At 41.2% G+C, this 24,740-nt stretch overlaps 1 protein-coding gene across 3 annotated transcripts in view; it reads left to right on the forward strand.

The window, feature by feature from the left end:
- The first annotated feature begins 1,509 nt into the window (after positions 1-1,509).
- The window catches only part of zmym2 (zinc finger, MYM-type 2), a 34,139-nt gene continuing 10,908 nt past the window's right edge, over positions 1,510-24,740 (forward strand). The window contains exons 1-11 of one of the 3 annotated variants that reach the window (XM_085249281.1): positions 1,510-1,541; positions 12,078-12,767; positions 13,205-13,373; positions 14,690-14,844; positions 15,173-15,321; positions 15,567-15,729; positions 16,770-16,982; positions 22,630-22,780; positions 23,228-23,343; positions 23,942-24,067; positions 24,493-24,643. In XM_085249281.1, coding sequence (XP_085105407.1) covers positions 12,093-12,767; positions 13,205-13,373; positions 14,690-14,844; positions 15,173-15,321; positions 15,567-15,729; positions 16,770-16,982; positions 22,630-22,780; positions 23,228-23,343; positions 23,942-24,067; positions 24,493-24,643 — 2,068 coding nt within the window. In that variant the 5' untranslated portion in view covers positions 1,510-1,541; positions 12,078-12,092. Of the gene's footprint in view, positions 1,542-1,982; positions 2,552-9,106; positions 9,177-12,077; positions 12,768-13,204; positions 13,374-14,689; positions 14,845-15,172; positions 15,322-15,566; positions 15,730-16,769; positions 16,983-22,629; positions 22,781-23,227; positions 23,344-23,941; positions 24,068-24,492; positions 24,644-24,740 lie in introns of those variants that run through there. The other 2 variants (XM_085249282.1, XM_085249280.1) reach the window with 2 other exon arrangements.

Consider the following 24,740-nt stretch of genomic DNA (forward strand, 5'->3'; position numbering starts at 1 on the left):
TGGGCAGCCGACCCTTTAAGTGAATCTGATCCGCACGTTTCAGTGTGACATTTGAACGCACCTGATCCGCCATATTTAACAAACGTGATCACGGGCTCATTCCACCTTTGAGCCACCCCGATTTTTTTTTAAGTAATAACAAAATTACTATTAAACTATAGATTACCCACCTCTACATGTAATAATTTGCACATCTGCCTACTGAAATCAGTAGTTACTTAAAGCAGTGCAATTTGATATGGGCTTAATTTTGCTTTGTAAAGGTGTGTGCGGCATTTTTCTAACACTTTCTGGTGGGCGTCATTAATTTCCCGCCGCCGTTTGGTTTCTGGTGAGTCTCTGGGTGAAATTATGAGAGGAAACCCATGTTGAGCCGACACAGCTGAGAACATGAACTCTCTCAACCCGGATCCTTGTTCCTGATTGGATCCGAGCTGTGTACTTCAATGCAGCTTGTTAAGCTTCGAGAAAGGGGACCCAAAATAAAAAATCAAGAATAACTAAGGTGCATTTCTAGCAGGACTGGCCACACTTGACCTGGGATACATGCTATATATCGAGGATAAGGTGCGAGCATCTTAATGGATTTTTAATTGCTTGCAATGCAGCCACTGATTGGACCTCCTGCGCAGGCGCAAGAGGAAAAGAAAAGAGGGTGAATCGTAGAGGAGCTCTCACTCCGTAGTTACTTCCGGTTACAATAAAAATAAGAGGAAGTAGTTGTTTTGTTTTGTTTTTTAGGAAATTTGAGCTCCTCGCGGTGTATCATTTTTATTTCAGTCGTTAATTTCTATCAGCTGTGTTTTAGATATCGGAGAGTAACCTCAATATAAAACGTAATAACTGTTAATAATGAAAATTACAGATTCAGACCGATTGAATATAAAATTTATAATTACATAAACGGCTAGCTGTGAAGGTTAGCAGCGGGGCAAAAACTAAGGGGTGATTTGCGCGGGACAAATTATGCAATTTGTACTCTTATTTGAGGTTTTACCAGCAACTGTTTACCTGTAGTTTCAGTTTATGTCCATTTTCAGTGTTGAAAATGTGCCAAACAAAAAAATCGTTTGGCCTTTTTAAAATGTATGTTAACATTACATTTCAGAGCAGCTTACATATTCTGTCCAAAATTGAAGGATGCCCCAACAACCTACTTGCTACATCACAATGGACTATGATGGAAGGACATTGTGTAATAAAGTACAAAAAACAAAAATCAACAGCATTATAATAGACAACATTCGGCCTCCCTCACATTTATCATGAGTCCACAGAGTAACAATTACTGACTTAATAAAATCACTCCTCCGAATCCCGTCTCACTGAGAACTGTGAATAGATATGTTGCAGGTAAACACAAACCATAAATGAGTTCTCAGAAATTCATATCTGTTTTTGTACGCGAGTGAACGTGCTGTTGACGCGTAGTGAGTGCTCTGCTCAGTAGATGATCTTGGATATAAACTTGTGCGCACGCGCTTCCGCGGATTAATGTCAAGGCACAAAAGTGGCGCTACACCGTTTTGAGCTCTACTCCGGTAAGCGAATTTCACAGACGTTTTTCGTATTCTACTTTTACGCCTAATTGGCCAAAGTTTGGGGAACTTGTGCGGGGGGGTTAGCCGGATGCCCGGAGAGTTTCACAGTACTCACACTGGGGCGTGAAGACTCATTAAGGGATGAATAAACAGTTAATTTTAACAGATTTGGTCCTCTCCGTCTCTGCGTGCTGTAGCTACTGCCGCCTCTAGTCTTCAGTATTGTTCAGTTGGCTAATGGCGGACGGCAGGCAGTGCTGTTTTCCGCTGGGGGAGGAGGGAGGTGTGTGGTGGGGGGGTGGGGACAAAATTACTCTGGTTGTTATAGTAATGGGTTCATACCTAGTTACAGTTTAGGTAACTCACAGGATGCTCACGTAAAACACGATAAGAGAATTTCTCCGGGTCTTGTTTACCACCGCATGACACAAATGAAGCCAGTTCATGTGATATATGAGAGTAGGGCGCCCCTTGCGGTTGCCGAGTATATTTTGCCAGTGATTGCGCCAGGGTGGACTCCGCGTAGGGTAACTTTCCAATTAAAACCCCCATCGTCACAGGTATCGCAGAAATCGGGCTTTTTATTCGAAACCCGGGTCTGTTTCGCTGGCACCGGCATGTGTGCGCCTATAGAGCAGATAATCTGGACAAGAACAGGGGTTGTGGAAGGGGGGAAACACGTTTTCTTTTTCCTTTTTTTAGGTGTTGGGGACTGTGCTTGTCAGTGGCACACTGCATTAGCCCATCTTGATAAACATTTGCTTCTATTTTAATCTGTTATATGCGAGCAAGTTGCAATGATTTTTGTTGGTATTTTAACAATGGCGCAGTCTGTGTCTGCTCTCCTCCCCTCGATCTGCCGCTAATCCAATGGCTGTTTGCGGCAGGAAGGGGCAGGGGAGGGAGCGGAACGGAACACCCTGAACCACGTTTCTCCTGGACCCCAACTTGGAAGCCAGTCTAGCCTCTCCTTTTTCCCAGGTTATTTATGGAAGAGCTGCGCAGCTCAGGTAGTGCTGGTTCCGTTTATTCTCACTGATCAAAGTTTTGGATCTGCTTTTTATTGCCAAGTTTGTTAAATATAAATGCCGGGGAAGAGAAATGGAAGCTATTTCGGGGTCGAGTGATAGTCGCCGCTGTAGCCGGGGGCACGGGCCGGATTTTGTGCTGTGGTGGTCCTTCCAAGCGGTGTTGATAATCAAGGGCACGACCAGTGGGACTCCGGCGGCCCCCGAAGGCTTCGTACAGCCTGTCCTTCATTGGGTGTTTTCTAATAATTCACAGGAGGTCTCTACAGCTGTGTATAGCAGGGTTTAGTTTTGCATTCAGGTAAACGGAATGGACCATTTGATTTTGTGTTGTGTATTTTTTTTAGCCCATCAGCTGGCTTGGGGATGCTCTGATGGCTGCGCATTACGCATCACTTCTCAGTGACATAAGTCTTATATAATAATCCCAGGCGTTTAATTTGAATATTTTATTAATCGGCTGTTGTCTGCGCAAATACTGGCGCAAACAGCTATCACATCTCCACCTTGTGACCTGCTTGGGGGGAGAGACGGGGAAAAATGTCAACTTCTGTGGCTTCATGCGCAAACTGATGCAGTTGGAAAGGTAGACGAGCACCTCTGTGGGGTGGTGATGTGGCGCAGGCGTTGCTTTAAACTGCTAGTCTTGTTGAGGTGTGTGTGTGTGTGTTGCATGGAGGCAGGCTCGGCCACAGCGCCATCCCACCTCTCCGTTCACCTGGTGTTGACGTTGGGAGTCAAGGTTGCATGTCAGAGCTCATTAATGCTGGGTCCTCGTTTTCATCTCATCCACGTGAATGCAGGCTGTCTCGTAGCTCTGCATTGCAGTCTGAACTGAGTCTAGACCAGGCTATCCCCCCCCCCTATTGAGTTGCTTTGCACATAGATTTCTCTGTTGGTGGAATATCAGGCCAGAAAAGCATGAAGCATCTATCTGCAGCTCAGCTTTGCTTTGCTTTTGGGAGGTCTTGCAAATGGGGGAGTGGGTTCCTTTGGGTCTCCTGGCTAGTATTTGGACTCCAGTTAACACCATGGTTACGGACATGTTATTGCCTTAGCGCAGGTTGTGTTTATATACATTAGCTTGGGTTGTCGCTTCTAAAGGAAGAACCTAATTATAGTAAGTCAGTGACTTGGAATTCAATCCTTCTTTTGAACAGTCAAGCATATTGTATTGATCTTGAATGTCATTCTGTTTTGCCTTGTACTTCCTGTCACATGGTCACAGCAAGTAAGTGTTCCTTATTCGGCACTAGTGCTCTACAGTGGAGCAGCTCTTTATTAGCAGCAAACATACACCTCTGATATAATGACTGCTGAGTTTGCAGCCGTGGCATTTAACAATGTGAACTCCTATATTTCTCTACCAAGCATACAGTTATCAGAGAGTCTTTGTACTTTGATAAAAAGTATAGGACAGATATGCAGCCCATTTTTGCATATTGAAATTTTTCTTCGTCTTCTCTCTGCTTGGAAAATACCTGCAATGAAGAAGTACAGTTTAAATAAGCATGAAATCGCTTTAGTCATTTGTAACGCAAAATAGCAGTCTGGCTGGAAAAAAACGGGTATTTGAAAGCATCAGAGCAGACTGAGAATTTGTAGCGGGAATGTTTTAACTTTTTTTATTATTCATTTTGTCACTTTTTAGTTATGAAGAAATTTGGCAAAAGAAAATGATTTTTTGTTTTTTGTTTTTTTGCTAGTAATCTGCTTAAAAATCTTGGGAAGACATGGGATGGGGTCAGTCTTTGTTAATTATCCTGCAGCCGATTTCCTGACTTAGTTGGAAACTTGACGTGAGCGCACTGCTTGACTCCACATCACGACCATGTGTCTCACGTGCTGGATATGGTGCTAAGAGAATTGAAAACGATAGTTAAATTAACTTTATTTGAAAATCAGGTCAAACATTTTTTTTAATTTCAGCACCAATATACTGTTGAGGCCCTTAATATTTGACCAAATTTAATAATTCAACTTTCATAGAGATGTGTTGTCAATGTAAAATGTGGTAGAGGCAGGATATTCTATGAGCATGCATGGCTCCCAGTAGCAATGGATGACTAGTCTTTCCTTACAATGTGACAGAAGCCCAACACATTTTCTCTGGCTCAAATGTAAGTGGAAAATTAAAGGAAACCCCGGCTATTAAGACATGTTTGCACTAAAATATGTACTGTGCTTTCAATAAAACATATGTGGTATTAAAATACACCAAATGTTTTCCTTTTAAGCACATTTTATATAAAACCGATTTACCAGTAGGTTGCCATTGTTATTTATTTCTCAATGCACTCTGGGTAGTGAGGTCATACGGTTGCACCGCATCCAGTTCACAGTTAGCAGCGCACTGGAAATGGCTTCTGTTCAGCCTTTCCAGTTTGAACCAGAGCAAACCGAGAGAGAGCATGAAAATAGTCAACCACCACTTAGTTTAGGTGAAGATGAAAACAATCCGTCAGACGAGGACGAGAGAGTGAGGGAAAACTACTGGTGTCTATGTGGCTACTGCTTGCCAATGGCAACGGCGACTGAGAGCGTTTGTTGTAAAGTACCAAAACCTTTTGAAGCCGTATGTCTTAATCCAGATGTTCTTTGGGCAGCACTTGTCAGCCTCCATGACCGGTATCCGGTCTTTAAGTGATAACATTGTGAATCCTGCTTGCGGGCCCAAAGTAGTCTGCATTTAATAAGACTGTGTTTTTAACATGTTTTAATGCCTTGTTGAGATTAAATCGAACAAGATACAATCTCCTAAAAACAGTCAGTGATCACTGCCGGCTTCTCACGGTTTTTATTACTGCTAATCATTTTAAAGCTCAGTTTTTAAACCCTTACGATGTAACTAGCCCAGCCCTTATATTGTGGATGGATTATCTCAGTGGTTCTCCTGACTGACATTTGGTCCATTTACAGGATCTTGCCATTTACCCCTAACCATTGGGAACCCTCATATTAACTTTTATCGAGTGGAAAAAAGTCTTCCATTCGTTAGCGTTCGTCCTCCAGCTTTACTGTTTATGTTATGCTAACATAGCTTGTCGTGCTAGCGATCACGTAGCACATCATTATATACAAGCTAGCCCAACTTCAGTAACTCTACAAACGTCACTGCTGTTTACTTTCCTGTCATTATTTATGTTGGAAGTGATAGCAGAGCTGTACGTTTTAATTTGATAAAAAAATCTCTCAGTCAGAACATGGTAAATTATATTTAGATGGAAGCTAGCAAGCTAACTCCCTGCTAGCTTCTAACTCAGTTAAATGTCATAAATCCCATTTTCATGGATGCCACGTAATTGTTACACCTGGCAGAGCAGCCACACTGATCATTTTATTACAGATGAACAAATTTAGATAGTTTTTCAACTCTTAGTAATGCTGCAGTGATCCTTTGACTTTTGCAGCGGAGTTTGGGCTCAGATATGGCTAATAACGCCAGACCAAAAGACCAGATAGTGCTGGTCTACCAAGTCGTAACCAGGTCACTAATAGGCAAGTTAATTAATACGGTTGCTACACTTTAAAAACCAAAACAGGTTAGCTGAACGAAAGCACCTATACTACCGACAACCAATACACGTCATCGTCCCAGAATGCATTGTGTGCGAAAAAACATGGCTACTCCCATGGCTCCAAAATAGTTTTAAACACCAAAGATTTAATGAATAACAAAAATAATTTGTAACATATTTAGAGTAACTTGTCATAATAGTCGGGGTTCCCTTTAAACATAACCCCACAGATGGGTTTCATGTTTGATACTTTGAGTATCCTTTGCAGAGAGAAACCACCTGAATTCTGGAGCCATCACCAAACAAGAAGTTTCCTCCTCCTCTATCGTGGCCTTTGCTGCAGCTGTCTTCAGTTCCTGTTTGTTCGTAGAGCGTTCCACCTTTAGTTTTGTCTACAGCAAGTTGAAGTACAGCTTGCTTGGGTTGACATCAGGTGAATGAATTGGTTATTACAGAATATTCCACATCCATAACTCCAGCTTTCTTAGTATGTCTTGGGTCATTGGAGAGTGTTACTGTGAAGCACTATCCATCAACTTTACTGAATTTGGCTGAATCTGAGCAGCACTGTATCCCAGTAAACGTCATCTGGCTGCTTCTGTGTTCTGTCACATCTTCAGGGAAGACTGGTCACACATTGCTACTGAAAGCCGTGCATGCTCTTACATTACACTGCCTCCACCATTTTTCACTTCAGATTGTCATCTGTTCCGTGGCTTCTCACTACTTTTATCTGCCATCATTCTAGTACAGGTTGATCTTAATTTCATCGATGTGTTCTTGAGTCTGGTCACTGGTTTGGTGACCCTTGTGATATGTCCCTGATCAGAAATCACATTGTGTCTTCCAGCCAATGCTACCCTTGCATTTGTGCATCTATTAGTGGGCTTCTTATTGATAAGAAGCTTTTCTGGGCCTAAACTACAACCACCTTCAGTAGCTTCTGTTATTTTGGCCTTCCTCAAATAATTTTCATCTTCAGTATGTTAACAGCCGGCTGAGATGGGTAAAGGTCAGAGGACTAACTCATTTGAGAAAATTTTACATCTTTGTCTTATGCAGCTTTTGGATCCTTCTTGTATATTTTGTGTCATCGTACTTCTTTATCGTGATTCTTTGTCCAATCAGTTTTGGAGCATTTGATCAATTGTTTAACTCAATGACACATCTGCTAATTGGGCCTCTTGAAGCAGCAGCCAATTTTTGGGGGAGGGGGGCTTCTGGTGTAGCCAGCTAATACCCAGTACCAGGGGTTCCTACGTTCACTACAAATGGATATCAGAAAGCTTCAAACACCCAGTAGTCCTCTTCCCTTTTCCTACTTTTTCTGCACATGAATTCAACCAAATGCAAATCTTATTACAGAGATTAGCATTTGGTTGAAACGGAGCAGGCTTATAGCATTGTACACTGTTACTTCTATCAGTAGTCACATCATCAGTAAGAACTGGTGACCCGGTTCCATTCGTGACATGCATGCCCAAACGCTATAATTGGAATTCTACAAATTTACACTGCTGAACAGCCTCTTGTGCAACGCCAGCTAACCAGATAGCAAGTAGGCCTGCAGTGATTTGTCGGCATAATTGCTGACTTTTATTGTCAACCCGTCGTATACTAATACCACGTAAATGCGTTTTTGTAACTGCAGTCAACTACAGGAACATATGGGGGCAGTAACGCCTCTATTGTCTGTCGAGACTGGAGTCAGAGCTAATGGAGAAGAAGAACGTAGTGCGACCCACAAAACGGGAGGATGGAAGAAAATGGAAACTGATTTTATTAAAAAATGTGAAAGCATTTCAAAGAAAACAAAGTTGAATGCAGACTGTGGAAAGCAGAGCATTCCTTCCACGACAGCATTAATGCAACGCAAAAGCATTTAAAACGCCGGCACCCTAGAGCTGTGACGTCAGCTCTGGATGGGTCAGTTTTAGAGAGTTAAGTCAGGGCGCGCATTGATACCATGTTTATGATAATGTCTGAATAGTAATATTTATGTTTGTAAAGTAATTTTTATGTTAGCTTGCCTGTTGAAAACCTCTCAGGATGATACTTGCTAAGCAAACACCTTTTTAGTTTTGTTAACTAATGAGTCAAATGCAATATCAAACCATTAATCAGGAGTAGCTACACTGCCTCCTAGTTTTTATATATTTCTATATAAAATATAAAACCAAATTTGTGATTAGTAACTGTCTTTTCTCATTCTGTTTTGTTCTGTTTTACTAGTATTAAGCACAGGTGTATAGATGAGTTTGTCCTGTAAAGAGGCAAATGCACCTTTCAAATGGCTAAAGTCATGACAGAGTCATCTTTAGCATGGTTATCAGCAGCTGGGAACATCATCTCAAGGATAAGAGAAAGCCTTACTCCAGAGGATGTTCACTGCAATCATGAATTCATGAACTGAATCATCTGTAAACTTTGGAAACTTGTTATTTTGGAATGGAAAATAAAATATTTTTGATTTCATTTGAAGCTTTACTTCAACTTATGGACAGAAGCCTTTTTTAGTTTCCTATTTGAAATTTTCTTTATTTTAAGTACTACTAACACTTGTGTGACTTAATATTTCTTATTTATTTAATTTTTATTCTGATGGTTTGAGTATTATTAAACAGACATTTGATTATTTTCAAATTCATGTTTCCTGGGTCATTATTTTAATTTCCTATGGGATGAGACTACATGGTGATATTCACAGGTGGGCAGACTTGAGCAGATGTGGCACTGGAGCCTAGAATAGGAGGTTTGCCCACAGGAAGCCGAGAGGAGTTATTGAAGTAGTTATTGACTAATGGAGGAAAAATTGGCAGAGTAGTTACCTACCAAAATAATCTTTAGTTGCAGCCAACAACAGCCTTTTAATGGCTGGGATAAGCTCATCACTGCAATAGATATATGAACAAATAAAGCACCAGAAGCACTTTTGCCAACCAGAAGTCTGCAGTTTGGAAGTTGTTTAGTTTTGCTTTTGTCTGTCTCTTGGGCAGGACATAACTGCAGCCACAAACTTTGGAAGATATGTCCAAATGGAGTGCTTTACTTCACAGCTGTCCTGTGGGAACATTAAAGCCAAGGAGCTGGTATGTTGACTGAAAAACTGTGTGAAAAGTGACACAACCTGAAAACATAACATGTTAAAGTGTTAATGACTCCACCGCTGTGCCAAACACTTATTTAAAAGGTGTTTTTTCTTAACAAGGCCACAGAGTTTGAGTTTTGTTGTTTTATTTATCTAATTATATTTTTTCTTCCTAATGTTCTGTCCACTTCCGAACATACACACATGTTTTCTGCGGTGGCCTCTTAGGTCTCAGGTCTTCGCTTAAGTGTCTTACTGTTTGTAAGAATGAACCATGCCTTTTGTTGAATCTACACCTGTTGCTCTCCAAGTTGAGAGCACCCATGAATCGTTGTTAAAAACTAATTCAACATTTGCGGTATATTTATGACCTTTTGTCACCTTAAGCTGACATCAAATAACAAGGAAAAAAGCCACACATTGCAGTGAAAGAGTTTTCAGTGCCAATATTTAAAAATTGGATATTGGTGATTTATCAATACATCTGTACTGGTATTTATAACTGTGGATAAAACCACTCTTTAACCATGTCATGAGTGTTCATGTTGCATAGTTTGTCCATCAGAGAGGTATACAATGAAGCAAGTTTAACTCTAATAACAAATATTTATGTTTCATGTGTCTGAAAGAAAACTCTTGACTGATATATCAGATTTTAAAATCTGTATTGGTGTTGGTGTTAAAAGGCCTATATTGATCTGGATCCATTCAAACAGTTAAAGCGGTAATTATGAGCACGTTTTCTATACAAAGCCGTGAGATGTCACTGGTTTTTAGGTGCATGTTTGGAGGTCAGGGTGACCTTGACACACAGCTAAGCACCTTTGCTATTTCTGATACTGGGCTTAAAATCTGGAAAACCAGGGTAAATATATATGGGCCGAATCTGCTCATGCTGAAGTCTTGCTAAACCAGTTTGTTCATTAAGCTAACGAGGCAACAGCTAAAGTTCTCTTCATATGTACTGTAATAACCCAGTCATTTACCTGCATCCTTAAAGATGCTTGTGTACTGCTGCGAGTTTTATTTGATGCGCCCCACAGTGCTGAGACCAAAATGGCCACCACAGTGATGTCTGGCTTCCTCTGTAGCTCTTTTACAACTCAGATCGTGTGTTCAGGTGCTTTCAGGCGCTTCCTCTTCTGGGCAACTGTTGGCGTAATTAGCAGAGCTACAAAGATCATTGTCACCATAGAAGTGTGTCTATGAGCGAGCATCTGTTAGTGTCGTGTGTGTGTGTGTGTGTGTGTGCTGCAGCTGTCAGCAGTGATGTGATATGTGGCTTACAGCCACCCTCACTGCTGTGTTACATGAAAAGGAGATTTTGACAGAGAGGGATCAACAGACTGCTGACTTCCCCAAAAGTGCCTTGAATATTATTTGATTCAGAATGTGGCACTCATTCAGATCACTCCATTTTCTGTCCTATTTCTTCTCTTTTGGATCGGGTAAGATGGTTAACAAATTAACTTGTTTGTATGTTTTTACACTACGTGCACGTACATCACTGCCGTTTAGTTTACGAGACACACACATGAACCGCACAACCATTTAAACGTTGTGTTGGTCAACTCAAGAGCACCCAGATGTAGTGCACAAAACAAGTCCCTGTGGTGGTGGTGGTGGGCTTTACCATCACCACGGCAACCAAGGTGTAGCTTCGCTGGTTGCCAAGGACAACAAGAGAGTAGCTGTGTTGAGTGATACACAGGCGTAAGAAGCAGGGAGGGCGGAAGAGACGTGAAAGGCAGCAGGTGAAAACGAGGAGTAGAGTTGCCTGTAGTTGGGTAAGGAGCTTAAGGGAACGGGAAGAGAGAAGAAGAGGATGAAAGGAAGAGGCGTGATGGTGAGGAGGAGGGGCCCCCGTTGCTGGGCAGGCACATATGCTCACCCATGGAGACGTCACCTCTGCCGTTGCATGTGTTGAACATTAGATTCCCGCTTTCTTGTGGTAAATGCAACCAGAGAGGTTTATCTGTAGAGAACAAAGCCCTTCACCGGCCTACATCCCTATCATTTAAATACTCTTCTGACAGTATTAGAATCATTAGGAAAAAATGTAGTAGATTAAGACCAAGAAAGACTGCTCTGTTTACATGCTTTGTTAAACTATGAACAGATTTTTAATGAATCTGAGTGGAGAGAAAAGTCATGGGAGTTATCATATTGTTAGACTGATCGATAAATTTGAACCTCTGTGTTTAGTACAGCTGAAGAGCTCTGAAATGAACTCCTTGACCTGTTCTTTCAGGAGCAATGTGAGTCATTGTTGAGGAAAACCCAGTTAACGGAAAGTCTTAACCAGGTCCATTATTGATTGAAATGTTTTTGTCATTAATTTTTGTGTTCTTGCAGTTATTTTATTCTATTTTATGTTTTCTTGGAGTAGCAGTTTTTCCATCTTGATGGCAAATGTGCTCACAGACATTCTTGACCTAAATGAAGTAACACAGCGGAAACATTCACATCACTGCCCCAGCATCAGCAAGGCATCCAATTTTGCTGTGGATGTAAGCAGAGCATCAAAGTTATGGCTGTATTTGTGAAATGAAGGCCTCACATCTGGAAGTGGTTGACATTTAGGCGGGCATTTCAAAGAGTGAGCTCACCTAAAATGCCCCACAGAAGGGAAAATCTGGTCGGACTTTTTTCTTTTTATTAGATGATGTGAATGGTGAAGTAGCCATTAAATATAACTGCCAAAAGCAAGCCAGTAAAGACAGGCAGGGTGGTGATTGTAACAATGACTATTACAGCTGTAGGGCATCAGTTGGCTGTGTGGGGGAAGCTTGCGTCTAGGGACACCTGAACTACCTGTAATGCTGTCAGACGTCATTAAACTAATTAGTAACGCCAACTTTGCATAGCTGTTTCCTAACTGGCTTTTTGTGTGCGTTGTCAGGTGGTTGCCTTTGTGATGGACGGGGAGTCGGAACCAAACCCTGTCGTGGCAGAAGATGTAGGGGAGCGGGTGGAGCCCATGGATGCCACTCCCTCTCCCCAGCAAAACCCCACGCCTCCTTCCGAAGAGTCTAGTGAGGCAGTTTCCATGGTAACGGAAGATGGAGCCACAAAGGAGGGTGGCACAGAGGACAATGATGATGATGTGGTTCTTGTAGGGGAGGAAGCTCCCCAGCCTTCTGCCACAACCCTCTCCCAAGACACGCCCAGCACAGACTGCCCAGAGCTGGCAGCTGCTGTGGCAACTGTAGACACGTCCACAGCAGCAAAGACCCCCGGCTCTCCTGCGTCTTCCAACGCATCTACAGCAGCAGCACCGCCGAAGCCTCCAACCACAACAACCGAGCCTATTGTCATTGACGACGAGGAGGACTCTGAACAGAGAGACACATCCTCGTCCACTCCGGTGCCTCCTGAAGGCACATCTGCATCCCACTCCCCAGGTGCACTCAGTAGCACTGAGCCAGATTCTGAGATCAGGATAGCCAGTGTCACTACATTAGGGTCTGCTAGCCAGAAAGGAGGCTCCACAGTAAATTCCCCTCCACATCCAGAGGATGCTCAGCCAGACATGAACCTGATGATAACCTCTGTGACATCACTGCAAGGAGGAGCAGCAGCTGTCGCAGCAGTAAGAACACCCACAACTTTTTTTTTTTTTTCGTTGCTGTCGAAGTTTTCATTATGTTTTCATGTTTTGTTTTTTAAATATTTAGTATAATTCAGTTTTATTTATTTTTTTGCTTCCACCTAATTTTTAGTGCCGACTTTTTATGATGTCTACTAGTAAATGTTGGTGAAGGCAGGTGTTTGTTTTTTTTCCTTTTTGGCACAGCGGTTTTATTCTTGGCAAAGAAAATAATGATTTCTTTGTAATGACACCTGAGCGAGCTGCTATGCCAGTATCTACTTATCAGATGCATCAGCAGTTACTCTAGTTGATGTAGTTGGATTCAGTTTTGGTTTTGTGTATCGCAGTGAATATGACACCCGCGTGTGTTAAGTTTTCCCTCCTCATCACCTTGTTTCTAATATTTTGACACTAACATAACTAACTTGTGTTTTTAGGCAGGTGAGGGCCAGGTGGAAGAAAATGGTCTACAGATCCACAATACGTTCAGCCTGAATCCTGACACCCCATCTGGTCGACCAACTGCCTCCTTTAACCCTGGGCGGGGCTCAGGTCCCATGGGCCAACTGGTACAGAATGGGGACATGGGCACACACAATAGAGCAGGTAGGAACATAACATTTTTCTCATGTTAAAATGCTGAAATTGGCATAAAAGGAATGTGATGTTTGGATTTGGTTACGACATGGTGTGTGTGTGTGTGTGGGGGGGGGGTTTGGAGAAGTTGTTGTGTTTCAATACTTTGCCTTGAAATCGCTCTTTAGCTCTGTTCTTAATGACCAACTCATTTTGAATGGAGGGTTGCTCATACTAATTCAAATAAAAAAAGAAAATGGGTGCTGGATGTCTCGTTGACAATTAATATAATCACAATCCTAGAGTCAGTCAGGTGCAGATTAATATCTTTGGCCAGAAACTTTAGACAACTTTTGTGTTCAGGTGGATTTTATTCAGATTGGTGATGCTGTTTTCTGTTTCTGTAGTCATTTTAACTCCTAACTTAAGAGATCGTCGATCTCTTAACTAATGATGGAATTAAATAATACATAGGTGGGAGAAAAATGTCCTTATCTGTTTAGACGGGTCACAGGATAATGTCAGGTCAACAGCCACAACGAATCTTTCTAATTAAATGGTTCCATGAATGTCATGGTGTGGATTTTGTGTTTAAGTTTTGCAGACACCAGCACATGCGGCAGACAGTAGTCATACCCATACAACAGCTTGATAACCTGGATAACAGTGTCCATGTGAACACACTCACTGTGTTTTCATATGTAAACCTTATGTAAATTAGCATCAAACCTTTCTCAGTTGGAATTACCAGAAAGACAGTTAGATTGTTGGTCAGCCTGCATTTCTTTATGTATTGTCTAATATGATTTCCTCAAACTCAGATCCGTCTGACTGAAAGTTTAACACAGCTCGACTTCTGTAACAGCACAGTGTGTCATTCAGCAAAGCATTGATTTGACCAATCAAAAGCATGCTTTTGATGGAATCTTTGTTTAGGCTGTGATTGTAAGAATTGATTAAATTAGTTTTAAAATCCTTGACTAACAGCTCCCCCTCCACTCTTTTACTTTTTGAAAAATTTGGTGCTTAAACAAAATGTGCGATATTGCAGATCTACAGGAAGTTTGGTGTTTGCTCATCATACACTTTCTGGACTTGAGTTTATATGCCAGCCTTTTGGCAGTTCCTGTCAACCTCCATGTAGACTCTAGATGGTGCTGTTGTCAGGAGCTAGTCCTCTAAATATGACTTCTGGAGGTTTATTTCTTTATTTACTTAAAATTATTGTTGTCATTGTTTCATGTCTGTATAGCAGATCAATGTTTAGTGCAGACATAGCATTATATATATTTATATACAATTTTAAAAAACATTCCAGGTAACTTTCTTTCCATCTTTCCCTGCAGATTCTTGGATTTCTCAGTCAGCTTCAGTCCCCCGCAACCAAAAACAGACAGGGGTGGACTCTCCATCACCAGCCACTTCGCTGCCCAAACCTCCAGGCCAGTCTTCCTCAACTACTTCCTCCTCAGGCTCCCAGCCACAGCCCAGGACAGTCAAGGTGATCCACTGTGGTCATTCAAGTCCTGTGTAATTGCGTTAGTTATAGTGCAAACGATCTGGAAAATTTTACATTTCAGAATTTAAATCCAGGGTTGAAGCAGAGTGTTTACTTTTTGTGTCTACCCTTTTTATATTTTTAGTAAAAGTATGATTTAAGTATAAACATATTTAAGTATGTTAATCTAATCTGCTACCCACTTCCTACTACATGCTGTACATAATTTATGCAAACAGTGCACTGAAACTTTCTTTAGAAATTTTTAAGACCCTTTCCCTGTATTCGTTACTTCCTGCAGCTCAATCATTACTATGTTTGCTCGTTCCAGGTGACCTGTGCAAACTGTAAAAAGCCTCTGAAAAAAGGCCAAACAGCCTACCAGCGTAAAGGCTCCACACACCTTTTCTGCTCCACCACCTGTCTGTCTGCCTTCTCACACAAACCTGCCCCCAAGAAGAGCTGCACCATGTGCAAAAAGTAAGTCTGACGTTGAAGGAGATATTTTATATTTAGGATTTACGATTATACAGTGCATTTGGAGTTCATTAAAAAAGAGTAAAGTTGCAACAACAGAGTTTATTGAAAGCGAAGGTTTAAAAAAAAAAATAAAAAATCTTATTTCCAGTTGTCATAAACATGAATGAGCACAGCTTTTATTATGCTATCTAATCCACATTCTCTGGAGATGTTTTCCTCACAAAGCCTCTGTGTTTGTTTTCCAGGGACATCACAAACATGAAGGGTACCATTGTGGCCCAGGTCGACTCCAGCGAGTCTTTCCAGGAGTTCTGCAGCACTGGCTGCTTAGGCGCATATGAGAACAAGCAAAATCCTCCCAAATCAAACCTCAAAACCAAATGCACCGTCTGCGGCAAGCACACGGAGGTCAGTCTGTCTAACTTTCTTAGCACTGGGTTCTGATGACAACAATGGAATAAATAATTCAGTGGCAATGAGTAAAACCAAAGTAACACTGGGGTTAAACACATGAATTTTACACTGACTCAGCAGTGTTAGGTACACCTGCACAGTGGAAAGGTTCAGGTCTGTGTGTGTGTTTTGTAGTATCCATGGTCTGTAAATTTCATCATCATTTACCTAAATAGATGATGGACTCTCAACTCCACAAGCAAGCTCCTGCAGCATGCAAAAGGGAAAAAAAGCATCAGAAAACCAAACGCCTTTGACCGTAATGTGGTGCTAACACACACACGGAGCCTCAGGGCTCGGCTCTTGTTGTGCTGGGCTTCAACATCCCTTCATTATTTACATCCTTGGCTTGGGTGTTTGTTTTGAATAAATAAATATTTCATGCTTGAATCCTGTTGCACTTTATCAGCCCCCCCTCTTCCTCGACTCTTAATAAACATAGTCAGAAATGGTGGTATGACAATTTCGCTCTCCCTCGTTATCTGATTTATTATGTTTCTCCTAACCACACTTTCATTAAGTATTTTTCTCTTGCCTGGCTTCGCTGTTTGTGAGCTTAGCCTTTCACATCTTGCTTTCTTTTCTGCACCCCTCTCTTAGTCTCGTAACGATCACATCCAAAAAACAAACTTTTCGGTTAAAAATATTTTTAAAAATGTCTTTCTGGATTGTTTTTGAACGCTCTACCATCATTGTCTGTTGTTAGTTTAACAGTAGTCCACTAGATTTTATAGTCTGCATTCAGGATTTATCATATCTTTTTGTTGATTATTTCAACAACACAAGTTGGAGATCTTAGTTGTGTATTTTTTTTAAATTTTGTTTATTTTATTTTTATTTTATTTTATTTATTTTTTTACTGTTGGATGTTTTCAGCAAAGCTAGAACTCCATTAGAATTAGTTGAAACAAAGTATGACCCACACCAACCAGGAGAAATGTCATTTAAAATGTGAACATCTCTTCTTGATCCTTCTGATGTTTTGCTGTCTGCAGATCCGGCATGAGGTTAGCTTTAAGACTGTGACCCATAAGATCTGCAGCGACGCATGTTTCAACGTTTACCGCAGGGCCAATGGTCTGATCATGAACTGCTGTGAGCAATGTGGTGACTACCTTCCCAGCCGGGCATCAGCCAATCACTCGCTTCTGGTCGACGGTCAGCAGAAACGCTTCTGCTGCCAGAACTGCATCAGGGAGTACAAGCAGGTGAGCCAGTGGGAAAGCTGTGATCCTTTTATTTTATTCAGTGGATTTTAGGACATCATGGTGCTGCTTTGATGGCCAGAACTTTGAGGAATTTTAATTTATCTGTGGTGAAACTCTTACTTGTACAACACACACATGCACACAGATAAACAGGAAGCTGTTCTCTTTTTGAGTTGATCCATTCTCTTCTTGGAGATTTTAAAAAATGGCACCAAGAGAAGTATAACTGTAAATGTAAAAATGGCAGAGAATACTTTGAGTCATTGCAGGCTGATTCAGTGTGCTGTATGTGTGCTACATTTCTAGGATGGTGCACGTAAAGTCACGGTGTTGGGTTTCAGAAGCGTTTTCAGTCATGACGTACATCTGTCGCAGATTCCATGTAAAAGTATAAATCCTGCATTACTCATCCACCTTTTTTAAAGAAGAAGTTGGTATTTAAGTAACACTGCTGTGCTGTCAGCAATACATATTCAAGTGAGGCACAAAATGAATGAAAGCTGGAGTGAGTCAGTCCTACAAATTTTGTACAGAAAGCAAAATGGCTGCTTGAATGATCAAATGTTTCACATATGGCTTGAAGGAGGAGTGCAGACAGAAGCAACGCTGGTGCTTTTAGTTTGTCTTACACCACCAGCCCTTTTAGAGATTTCTGAATTTTATGAAGTCATGTCACAATTATTTCTAGAGTACATTTCAAAAGTTCTACTATATTTATTTTACATACTTAGGAGGATATTTTTTGAGTTTCTGTCTTTGTGTTGTTTTGTAGAGTTAGAAAATTCAGGAACTGCTGTCATTGTTTGCCTGTCACCCGTTAACCAAATGGCAGGTCAGAGATGTAGGTCTGTCCTTCTTGCAGTTGTGTTGTATGTTAGTATCCAAGCAGAGCATGCCAGTGCTCGGCCCACCTGTTTTTTTCTCCTCAAGCTTTCAAAATTATTAATACATTTTTCCTGAACATTGTACAGCTGAATTATGTTGGAGAGAAATGTTTGTGAAAAATTGCAGGTTGAAATTTAATTTGTTGCTTGGCAACGGCAACCTATTGGACGTTCCTCTAGTAATTGCAGGAAACCACTTGGACACTGTCAGTGTTAGAAAGCATGCAGATAACAGGCCTGTGTGTCCAATTCTGGGCTGTACTGTTTCTTTATCAGACAGATTGTGAATTTTCTTATGCAACTAAGAAGTCTGTTTTAGAGTAAAAATTGAAGTCCATATTTTCAGTTCTTTGAAACTGTGGAATATAATCCACTAAAGCTTTGTTTACACATGCAGGTAGGGATGGGTATTGATAAGATTTTCACGATTCCGATTCCATTTTCGATTCTGTTTAACGATTCGATTCTTTATCGATTCTTTTTAAAAAAAGGAGAACACTAAGGTCGATTAGCTTAGAACTTTGTTTTATCTTCTCTTTGAACAAGATAGAAATTTAGGAGTAACATGGCCTTACAAACCCAACAGTGAGATCTTAAGAGATCCAGCCTACGGCTCTTCAATGGGGTGTCACAGGGTCCCCAGGGAAAAAAATTGTAAATGTAAAATAATAAAATCAATATTCTTCTGTAGCAATAACAAAGTGTAATATAAAATATTCTATAGCAATGACACAAGAATATCCAGTAATGTCCCTGCCTACAATTAAACGCATTCACTTACTGAAAATCATCTGCTGTGGCAAACAGGTGCAAGCCTTTTACCACAAACTTAGGCAAGGCAAGTTTATTTGTATAGCACAATTCAACAACAAGGTGATTCAAAGTGCTTTACAGAGACATTAGAAACAAAAACAAATAAAAAGCATGATTTAAAATTGATTAAAGCAAACAAACTAACTAACTAACTAATAAACAAACAAACAAAACAGTATATAAAATCAGTAGTTAAATGCAAGTTTTGAAATTTAAGCTTAAGTGTGGATTTGAATAGAATAGAATTCAACTTTATTGTCATTGCACATGCACAGGTACAGGGCAACGAAATGCAGTTTGCATCCATCCAGAAGTGCTTTAGTGATATAGATATATTACAATATATATTAGCAATAATATAGATATGTGAGTATATTACAGAAATGGGTCTATTATGGTATGTTATAATGTACACGGTATGAAGTATGTTGTGAATATTCTATAACTATAGGTATGTACAGGCTGTAGTGAGTACAAGCTATGTACAGGATATAAATATGAAAAACTATACAGAATATGAAATAAATAACTTTACAGAATCTGAGATATACAGCTATACAGAAATATGAACTATGCAAGTTATAAACAGTTGTAGAATTAAAATTATCGTATTGTACAGAATGATTATTTATACAGAACTATACAGTAGTGCAGGTAAGATAAGTGAGATGTGTGGATAATTTCTACAGAGGCTATATAAAGTGCTGGTGGTTGTGAGTGGTGGTTCAGTCCATGTTATTATTGTGTGTTTGAGGGTACAGTTGTCCATTGTGGGTGTGTGTATGTTCAGTCCATGAGTTTAACGTGGGTCAGATGTCAGGAGGCAGAGTTCAGGAGTCTGACAGCTGTGAGGAAGAAGCTGTTCCGGTACCTGGTGGTCTTAGTCCGGAGGCTCCTGTAGCGCCTCCCAGAGGGCAGGAGGGTGAAGAGTCCATGTGATGGGTGACTGGGGTCTTTGATGATTTTCCCAGCCCTTTTCAGACACCGCTTCCCGTAGATGTCATTTATGGCAGGAAGTGGTGCTCCGGCGATGCGCTGGGCAGTTTTCACGGCCCTCTGCAACGCCTTCCGGTCCGAGGCAGAGCAGTTCCCGTACCAGACTGTTATACAGTTGGTCAGGATGCTCTCGATGGTGCAGCGATAGAAGTTCACCAGGATGTCTGAGGACAGGTGGTTCTTCCTCAGAGTCCTCAAGAAGAAGAGGCGCTGGTGAGCCTTCCTTACCAGCTTGGAGCAGTTGGTCGTCCAGATGAGATCCTCGGAGATGTGGACTCCCAGGAACTTGAAGCTGCTCACACGCTCCACAGCCGTCCCCTTAATGTGGATGAGTGGATGTGGGTCAGCATTCCTCCTGTAGTCCACGATGAGCTCCTTGGTCTTCTCGGTGTTAAGCAGCAGGTTGTTTCTGTCGCACCACTCAGCCAGACGATCCACCTCCTCCCTGTAGGCGGCCTCATCGTTGTCACTGATGAGGCCAATCACCGTGGTGTCATCTGCAAACTTAATGATGGTGTTGGAACCATCAGCAGGTCTGCAGTCGTGGGTGAAGAGGGAGTAGAGGAAAGGGCTCATCACACAGCCTTGTGGTACACCGGTGTTCATCGTGATTGTAGATGAACAGTGGTTTGGTGCTTTATTCAAATGCAGCTGAGAACAGGTGAGTCTTCAACCTGGATTTAAATAAACTGAGTGTTTCAGCTGATCTGAGGCTTTCTGGGAGTTTGTTCCAGATATAAGGAGCATAAAAGCTGAATGCAGCTTCTCCGTGTCTGGTTCTGACTCTGGGAACTGATAAAAGACCGGATCCAGATGACCTGAGGGATCTGGAAGGTTCATACTGGGTCAGGAGGTCATTGATGTATTTTGGTCCTAAACCATTTAGAGCTTTATAGGCCAGCATCAGAACTTTAAAGTCTATCCTCTGACGGACAGGCAGCCAGTGTAAGGACCTCAGAGCTGGACTGATGTGGTCCACTTTTTTGGTCTTAGTGAGGACTCGAGCAGCAGAGTTCTGAATGAGCTGTAGTTGTCTGACTGATTTTTTAGGTAGACCTGTAAAGATGCTGTTACAGTAATCAAGCCTACTAAAGATGAATGCATGGACTAGTTTTTCCAGGTCCTGTTGAGACATCAGATCTTTTATCCTTGAAATATTCTTGAGGTGATTAGTCACTGATCGGTGACTTTCGTCTATCCTGGCCTGAAAGGAGACGCTACCAGTAGACTGCAGCAAGAACTGCCAGCATGTGAGCCAGACTCTGTCTCTCTCATCATGGTCACCTAAATGCACAGTAATGGCAGGTTTAGTAATAAGGCAGATCGCGCTAACATAATATGCACTGTTAGTTGATTATTTACCTGCCGAGTTAACGGGAGAGGACGTACAAACGTTACCGCTGCTGCTGGGTTGAGATTCACGAACCCGGAGCGGAATTAAAAACACGACATTCATTTAAGGTCATCGTGTGTTTTGTGAGCAAATGCTTTTGCATATTCGTAGTGTTTCCTCCCTTAAATGAAATATCTACTTTGCAAGTATTGCAAGTTGTCCTGTTGTTATCCGTTCTCGTAAAGTATAACCAAACTTTTGAGTGTTTGAGCCGCTTAGGTACCATGTTTCCTGCCAGGTAAATGACGCTCCGCAACGTGGTGACGTCATTTGGGGCGACTGGAATCGATAAGGGAATAGTTTGCAAAAATGGCAAACAATTCCAAGGAATTGAAACAGTGGGAACCCATCCCTACATGCAGGGGATTCCTGAACCAGCTGAGCTGTGTATATAGCAAATATTTAAACAGATTTTAATTTTCCAACTCCTTAATACAAAGTGTGTGATGTCCAGTTAATCTTGCAGAAGATTTGTGCGTCCTGCCTCCTACATGCCTTTACTCAGGCAGCATCCCCACCTGAGGCCTGATTTAGACTCCTTTGGGGAATCTTTGTGAGTCTATGATTTAACCCACGTAAGTGGTGGACGTTTATTTATGCTTGTGCTGGTGCATTATGTGTTAATTACCATATGATTGTGTCCCAGTGTTTTTACATGCGGTGCCACACAATAGAAACAAATAAAATGCCCGGTCTTCTTTCCCCCCTGGATCCTTGCTCCTTGTTTTCCATCATTTTTTTGGGTCCTAAAGTTTTTTGGGTTTTTTTTTCACTTCTTTTTTCCCTCATGTTCATTCTGAGTTTCTGATTTTGTTGACATTTGTGAGTGTATATTAATGCTATGATTAGCATGAGATGATTGTGATATTCTCTTATTGATAAAATCAAAAACTGTGGCAAAAAAGTAGCTGGAAAAGCACCCAAGGACTCAACAGTACTGAACCAACCAGTCACAATCGTTGCAGGCTGCGTCAACGCCGTGCGTAGTTATTGTTCTAGGGAGGTGCAAGTCAGATTACACTATAGATTACATTGTAGGGGTTCAGTGTTGGTGTCCCACTGAAGGATAAATCCACAACAAATGAGTGAATGAGAATGACCCTGAGATCTGCCAAACCTTACTATTCTGCCATTGTGTTAATGTTTGTTTTTGTTTGTTTTTTCAAAAAATGTCAAACTTTTCTTACAAATGAATAACAAGGCAAATGGCATAGTCTCAAGTATTCAGTTCCATTTTCACAACATTTGTGAACATATTGTTCTTTTTGTCTTTCAAAGGTTAAACATTCATTTTATTAAGAAAACCAGTGAGTAGTTTTACAGCCTGAGGTCATCACTGCAAGTTTCAGTAATAGTTCTAATCTCTGGGCCAAACGGTGGGAAATGGATCTCAAAACAAACATGTGGACTGTTGAAAGCGTTCATCAGAAGTCTAAGATGCTAGCTTCCCAGAAGGTTTACAAACATTCAAAACATTTTGTTGTTGCCACATTTTGTATCTGTTAGCATGATCAGTTAGCGATGTCTTGTTAAGTTGTGGTGCTTTCCCTGTCTCTCTCAGGCTCACAGTAAACTTGAGAGCTGCCTGTCTTGCAAAACACTGATTAAGACGGGAGAGGTACTCCATAGCGTCGGGGCAGGTGGCACCATGGTCTCCTACTGCTCTGTTAATTGTATGAACAAGGGCAAGCTGACAACAACATCCATCATCAGTGAGTAACCACAATACACAAGCAGCAACTTTGAAACAGCTCTCTCATAATTTAGCTTTCACTTTCAGCCTTTTTTTAGTCCAGAGACTTAACCTAGAGATCCATATTTCTGCACAGGTACCATAAGATGTTGAGCTGGCATTAGGATAATTAACACTGCAAGTGGGGAGCAACATAATAGGCATTTAGTTTGAAAAGTGCTGGGTTGCTTATTGTTTGTGTTCACAATCAAATGATCTCCCTGTGTGAGTGCATTTAGGTTGACTGGTTTGCCGGAAGCAGAAAATGGCTCCTTTGAACTAGTATATCCACACCTGCTCATTAGTTTTTAGAAAACCGAATCACTTTACCAACAAAATGAATTGAGTATGAGAGTTACTTAGAAAGACCTGCGTTTCAGATATGCTTTTATTTCTGTGTTTTAATGCCTAACACCTGTGTGTGCAGGCACAGAGCCCACCTGTCATTTCTGTAAGAGGAATTCTTTACCACAGTATCAGGCCACGCTACCAGAGGGAAATGTCCTTAACTTCTGCAGCTCACAGTGTGTAACCAAGTTCCAGGTGAGACTCATTTCAAACAAATCTGGGCTCTTTAGAAGACATGTTGGCACAGTAGCTGTTTGATGTATCTGAATGAAACCCCTTATTGTTATGTGTTTGATGATGAAGCAGGATGCTGCTGAAATGAGGTAAACGGGTATATTAATACCATTCTGTAAATATTTCAATAACCTGATTAAATTCTGCTCTGATGCCTGTGATACTTATGCCTGTGTTCATACTTATCTATAGGAAGATTGAATACATGTGGGATCTTAATCATAACAGTGGAGATGAGAATCATCAAAGTTGCAGAAAATAAAACCAAGATTATTTTTTCATTGAGCTCAGCAGCTCAAATACTGCAGGTTTCCTCTGTGGCGTCTATGGCCTGATTAGTTTTTAAGACTCATGTTGCATTCATTTACATATCAACGAGGAAACAGATTTTGTACAAACTACTGTGACTTCATGTATTTTTATAATATAAAATTTTCTGTAATACCAAACACGTGTAGAGATGAGCTTGTGGATCTAGCTGAAGCTGGTGATGTGTTTGGATATACCATCAGGATGTTTGTGAAAGCATGCATGTTTAAAACTTTTTGTTTTTAAACAGAATGCTACTCTTCAGACAGCCACCAATGGACAGGCACCTTTGTCCACCACAAACAGCACAGTCAAGCTGAAATGTAACTACTGTCGAGGAGTGTTCAGCTTAAAGCCTGAAATACTGGAGTGGGAGGTGAGACCATCCTTGAAGTGAATCAACGTTCATAAAGATGGAACACGGAGTGCCTCTTGTTTTCTACAAATATCACTCTAAAGCAGTGTAAACTATTTTAAAATCTGCTAAGCTTGTCTGAGAACTGAACTTTTCTTTGCCTGTTGTGCTGCACAATTCCTTTTAAAGGTCTGCACAAGAGGAATGTACGGTTTACGTTAAATTTTGTGCAAATTCACGTCTATATTTTGCATTAGAAAGCATGATGTAGAAAGATAAGTTCCTAATACTGCCTCCTGTGATACAGTGAGTGATGTCATGTGCAGTGAAAAAAGATGGAGAGGTGCAGAAGCCATGGGAGCATTTCTACTGTGTGAAGATGTAATTTTGATGTATCTTAAAACAGAACGGCTGCAGTACGTTTCTCTGAATGTGTGTGCCTTCAGGATAAGGTCTACCAGTTCTGTAGCAAAACGTGTTGTGAAGACTACAAGAAGCTTCACTGTATTGTGACATTTTGCGAGTACTGCCAAGAGGAGAAGACACTACATGAGATGGTCAAGTTCTCGGGGGTCAAGAGACCATTCTGCAGCGAAGGTACTCATCGCCTGTCCTCTTCTCTGCTTGAAGTAGAATTGGCAATTTGATGTCATCCCATGCTGGCTGTTGGCCCATTTAGACATTCATAGTTGTC

The sequence above is a fragment of the Mchenga conophoros genome, linkage group LG16 (genome assembly GCF_057382185.1).
Source record: "Mchenga conophoros isolate Kocher_MC1m ecotype Shallow Benthic linkage group LG16, M_conophoros_male_GT1.1, whole genome shotgun sequence".
Taxonomy (NCBI): Eukaryota; Metazoa; Chordata; class Actinopteri; order Cichliformes; family Cichlidae; genus Mchenga; species Mchenga conophoros.